We start from the raw sequence: 5,797 nt of genomic DNA, 5'->3' as shown, positions 1-5,797 counted from the left end.
TAACGGTCGCCGTACACGTTCGTACAAGTCCGTGCAGGAAGAGTCTCAAATAGTCCAGAGTCCGATCCAGTCGCAATTACGTTCGTTCCCGAAAATACCTTTGTACCAGTTATCAAATATATATATATACCAAGAGTCATCTCTCAATTAATTCGGCCATCCTTACAGTTTAGAAGTGGGATGACAATCCGGTTCTCACGGTTATCGCGGCCGATTATAACAGTTAGCGTACGGTAGCGCGAAAGTATCGGTCTTTCAGTAACGAAACAGAAGTGTTCCGCAAGCGGTAGTGATCGAGGTTCGTCGCGAGCTTCAGGAACGTCTCAGGAACGAGTCTCAAGGAAGCGAGGCTCGGAGACACGAGGCTCAGGACACGATCTTCAAGATCGTCTCAGGAACGAGTCTCAAGGAAGCGAGGCTCGGAGACACGAGGCTCAGGACACGAATTTCAAGATCGTATCAGGAACGAGTCTCAAGGAAGCGAGGCTCGGAGACACGGGGCTCAAGGACACGAGATTCGAGTGCGCGCGTGTAGTGTCGATCCGGAAAATGGAACGCAAGGAACTCGACGAGTTAACGCACGTGCAGCTTCAGGAACAAGCGTCCAAATTTGGTCTTCCCGTCACAGGAACGAGAGATCAGTTAATCGACTACATTATGCTACATGTGGAGAGGAATCGTCCGGCCGACCCGCCAGAAAATCGAGGCGCGACGGTTCAGTCGACGCAGGCGCCGTCGAATATAGAACAACCGCCATTACAGAACGAGCTCATATCCTCGTTCACCAACGTTTTTGAACGATTAATGGGACAAATGGCTACGCAGCAGCAGCAGTTCTTGCAGCAAATTTCGAGTAATGTGCAGCGATTGAATGATGCCACGCCGGCACCTCCCGAATCGCAGTACGCAGCAACACTACCACACATACCGTCAACACTCACACACGGAAGTATGGAAGGTTCCAGACTTTCAGTCATGAGTTCCGTTTCTCCTGCCAATGCAGTTCATCTGTTGGCATCGCAGATCCCAGAATACGGAGGTGGATCCGACGAAAATGTGCAGCGATGGGTGCAGCGAGTTGATCAAGTCGCTCTCGCCCACAGAGTAGCCGACGATGTAACATTGCTCGCGGCTTCGAGCAAATTAACGAAATTGGCGAAGAAGTGGTACAATACGCAGTCAGGCCCGGTATTGACTTCATGGATGGGCTGTCGTCAAGCATTGCTTAAGATGTTCGAGCGAAAACTTCCTTTCTACGTGGTCATGCAGAAGATCGAAGCCAGAAAATGGATGCCGTCTAAGGAAACGTTCCAGGAATACGCCATAGATAAGTTGGCGTTGATGCATAACCAGGGTGTACCTATTCAAGATACAGTGGATTTACTGATCGGAGGTATTGCCGAGAGGTCATTAAGAGCTACAGCGGCAGCGATCCCTGCCACGTCAGTCGAGCAATTCGTCGATCAAATGTGCCAGATAACATCCGCCGTTGGTACATTCGAAAGGAAATCGTCTGACGCCCACAAATCGAGCGACAACAAGGCTATTAATTGCAAGAAATGTGGAAAGAAGGACCACAGCCAAAAAGACTGTAAAGACACCGAGATCACATGCTTTTTCTGTAAAGGCAAAGGGCACCGGAAAGTGGATTGCCCTAAATGGAAGAAGAAGAATTCTTCGACACCCGGTGAATCGCCTGCAGCGGTAGCAGCGGTCAAGGACAAGGACGATGTCTCAGAGTCTACTGTGGTTGCATCTGAATCAGCGGCAGAGGTTGCGGAAGTGCCGATCTCAACAGTCGCAGCAGTGCAGCAGGATGCGGCGGTGATTCCAATTAAAGACCCTATCGTTAAGATTGTGCAGCTAAACGGTAAGCATTGTGACTTGTCAGCGTTAATGGACACTGGAAGTCCGGTATCGTTTGTAAAAGATGCAATTTGTAAAAAGTTCGGTTTACATGATTCGAGTAAAGTGATAGAGACGAAACGTAAGTTTACTACGTTAAATGATTATCCAATTCCGGTTAAGGGCATTGTCAGAGCTTCAATTTCTTTGGATTCCTATCCCAATAAAAAATACGAGTTCAATCTATACATTTTAGAAAAAGATAATTTTACATATGATCTGGTCATTGGTCGTGATTTTATGGAAAATAAAGTTACGTTGTCATTGCATGCAAATAAGGAAGTCAGTGACATTAAGTTTTTCCCGGAAGATTTTATGACTACAGATATTTGTACGGCTATTGAAACGGAAAGAGATTATCAAATTGATTTTGGTGAAGACGTGAAAGAAAAACTGAAACAAGTAATTCGGGAAGTTGAAGAAGCTGACATCCCCGTCGTTGATAACGGTTACGCGGTTAGAGTTAAGTTACGTGATCCGTCGATATACGCGTATGCTCTGCGTCGTTTAGCGTACGAAGAAAGGAGACAAGTCCGAGAGATTATTGATGATCTCCTAGCTCGCGGTATTATTAAACCGAGTACCTCACCCTACTGTGCCCGTATCGTTTTAGTGCGAAAGAAAAACGGCAAGTTAAGATTATGCGTTGATTTTAGGCCGTTAAACGCTAGAATGTGGAAGCAAAAGTTTCCATTCCCCGTGATCGAGGATTGTATCGCAGAAATCAGGGATAATAAAGTTTTTACGTCGTTGGATTTAAAAGATAGTTTCTACCAGGTTAAAGTACACCCTGACGATACCAAATATTTCGCTTTCGCGACTCCCGACGGTCAGTACGAGTCAACGGTGTTACCTTTCGGTTGGAGCGAATCAGCAGCTGAATTTTAGAAACAAATAAAAATAATACTTGAGGATCTTATCCGTCGTCGTAAAGTGATTGTATACGTTGATGACATTTTTATTCCGTCGAAAACTGTCGAAGATAATTTAGAAACGCTTAAAGAAGTGCTTTGGATTTTGAAGCAACATGGTTTCCAGTTGAATTATGAGAAATGTCAATTTCTTAGAAAAAGAATCGAATTCTTAGGTTATGATATATCGTCCGCAGGTATATCTATTAGTCAAAAGCATACAGAAGCGATTAAAGCTTATGCTTATCCACGGAACGTGCATGAACTACAACGGTTTCTAGGTTTAGCAAACTATTTTAGAAAGTTTATCCAAGATTTCGCGTTGATTGCAAAGCCGTTGTATAACTTGCTTAAAAAATGGGTTGATTTCAGTTTTGAAGAAGCACATATTAAAGCCTTTGATACTCTGAAGCAAAAGTTAACGTCATATCCGGTATTACGGTTGTATAACCCCGATGCTGAAACAGAGTTGCATACGGATGCAAGTTCGCATGGATTAGCAGCCATATTGTTTCAAAGACAGAGTGATAGCCAATGGACGCCAATTGCGTATTTTAGTCAAGCTACCAATAAAGCTGAATCAAACTACCATAGCTTCGAGCTCGAAATGTTGGCAAGATATAGCGATTGAAGCGACTGAACGGGTTAAAAAGTATAATAAGATGTACTATGATAAGACTCATAAGACCCCATCACAGTACAAAGTAGGCGATTGTGTCTTAGTGCGAGACTTACAGTCCAAAGTTGGCAAAAGCAAAAAGCTTAAACCTAAGTATAAGGGTCCGTACCAGTTGGCGAAAGTTCTTAATAAGAATCGTTATGTAATCACGGATATCCCAGGGTTTAACGAAACGCCTAGACCGTACAATGCAATATTGTCACCCGATAAGTTTAAACCCCTAGTCAAACCAGTCCTACCCCCATAGATATTAAGTTGCGTTAGATATAAGCAGCAAATGTATAAGTTAAATGCGTGGAAAATATTGTATTCGAATTAGCACGTAAGTTCATATTGCGAAAGTTTGTATTGCGTTTTGTTTTTATATTTGTTTGTGTCTAACACATTCGAGGCGAATGTGATTGCAGGCTGGCCGAAGCTGTAAGAATCCTTGAAGTATATTGATTGTTCCATGGCATAAAGCCGCGCTAGTGTCGCGATGCATGTAGGTGGCGCGCAGTCGCCGGTCTATCCGGTTGATATGCGGAGGGCGCATCGGGCGCTTAGTAACTAAAGATCGTGTGGCGCGAGCCGCGCTTCTGACGGTCGCCGTACACGTTCGTACAAGTCCGTGCAGGAAGAGTCTCGAATAGTCCAGAGTCCGATCCAGTCGCAATTACGTTCGTTCCCAAAAATACCTTTGTACCAGTTATCAAATATATATATATACCAAGAGTCATCTCTCAATTAATTCGGCCATCCTTACAATACTATGTCAAGTTTATGGTGTTGCCAGATGTCCAACCTTACGATATAACACTTTACATCTGACAATTTCAACCATAACCTCCTGGTGGGGCCATCTATTGTAAAACGGCGGAGACTTATTTGTACACCTATTATTATATTATATTATCAATATGTATGCACCTATGTGTGTGTGCAAGTTTGTCTAGGCTCTAAAAGTCAATCCAGACTAACTTGCATAGATGCATAAGCATATGCATAAAGAAATGGATTGGTCTAATTCCTTATGCACATGTATATGAACCAATCAATTTCCTTATGCTTATGTTTATGCGCTATGCAAGTTTGTCTGGATAGACCTTTACTATTCAATAAATGCACATACATATTGATAATGTTTGAAATGTACAAGTTCGCGCAGGAACCTGAGCTTTAGAAATTATAGAAAAAAGGGAACGATACTTTACTTGTGATTTAGTCGGTAAAGAGATTGTGTATTTTCGCTGTGGTTTGATTACAATCAGTAAAGTTATCAGAATTAATGTTTTATCAAGAACATATAGAATAAGCACAGAATCAGACAATATTGAATTATTCTTGCATAATCCTTTCTCATGCGTCATAAAAAGAAATTAGTCTCTCATCAAGATTGAATTTAAGAGAACAGAAATCCGTTATTCTGATTCTCAACCAGATAAACCACCAAGTGATTTCAATCTTTGTTTCTGTTTCAAGAAAGGATCATACAAGTTAAGCATATAATTTCAAACGCAGGTTAAATAATTGGAGCAATATTATACAAAGCATATAATTTAAGTACTGTGTCGATTGAGAGTTCATCGATCCCAATTCATATATATGTATCTCACTTAAAGTATAAGAAAAGGAACATATGCAACGTGAAGCATTCGAGTGAACATTTAGTCTCTTATAAATATTACGTGAGATTCGGTAACTGCAATATAACGTTCTTTCTAGCTATCAATCGGCACAGTAACTTATATGGTAATTCAGATTATATGTATTTTGAATCAATAATATATATGTTAATGCTTGAAGAACGAACTAAATTAAACGATAAGTAACTTTTCATGAACAATATAGTGCTTCGTACACTTAAATAATTGGCAAGTAGCCATAGAATAAATCATAATTCGTGAAAATAATCGCAATTATACGTGAAGATTCGACTCACGTGTGCATCGAGAACATAAGTTAAACAATTGCATATGAAAAATCAATGGCGTTATTCGCGGGTTGCAACCATGTAAACGTGACTTTAATTCGACTGAGCTCAGACCGATAATTAATTTCGGAATAGTCGGCATTACTATAGCCGTTCTGCGAGGATGCAATCCGTCGCCCCGTGAAATGCGAGGACGCTATCCTTCGCCCCGTGCTTTCTCGAACTCTGTAATCAGACGATCGCATTTATGATAGAACATTGCGTTCATCATAATCCGCTTGAGAGTTGCATCTCTTAATGGATCTCTGAGTTACACGAGTTCGATATGTTACCTGAAAGCATCCGCCGTCTATCTTTGGATAAGATGGTCATCGACCAAAACCTTTGCAA

The 5,797-nt window shown here is 41.7% G+C and overlaps 1 protein-coding gene across 1 annotated transcript; it reads left to right on the top strand.

The window, feature by feature from the left end:
• The first annotated feature begins 268 nt into the window (after positions 1 to 268).
• On the top strand, positions 269 to 4,029 carry LOC143895354 (uncharacterized). Its single transcript, XM_077402409.1, has one exon. It carries the CDS (start codon positions 550 to 552, stop codon positions 2,791 to 2,793), a length of 2,244 nt encoding a protein of 747 aa, XP_077258535.1. The 5' UTR covers positions 269 to 549; the 3' UTR covers positions 2,794 to 4,029.
• Positions 4,030 to 5,797: the final 1,768 nt, after the last annotated feature.

This window comes from Temnothorax americanus, unplaced genomic scaffold (genome assembly GCF_048541705.1).
Source record: "Temnothorax americanus isolate GAGA-0224 unplaced genomic scaffold, ASM4854170v1 Scaffold154, whole genome shotgun sequence".
Lineage (NCBI taxonomy): Eukaryota > Metazoa > Arthropoda > Insecta > Hymenoptera > Formicidae > Temnothorax > Temnothorax americanus.
This window is presented reverse-complemented; position numbering and strand designations above follow the sequence as displayed.

Bases quoted from the DNA above. Each gene is read 5' to 3' on its own strand.
- LOC143895354 (XM_077402409.1), top strand. From the start codon at position 550: ATGGAACGCAAGGAACTCGACGAGTTAACGCACGTGCAGCTTCAGGAA.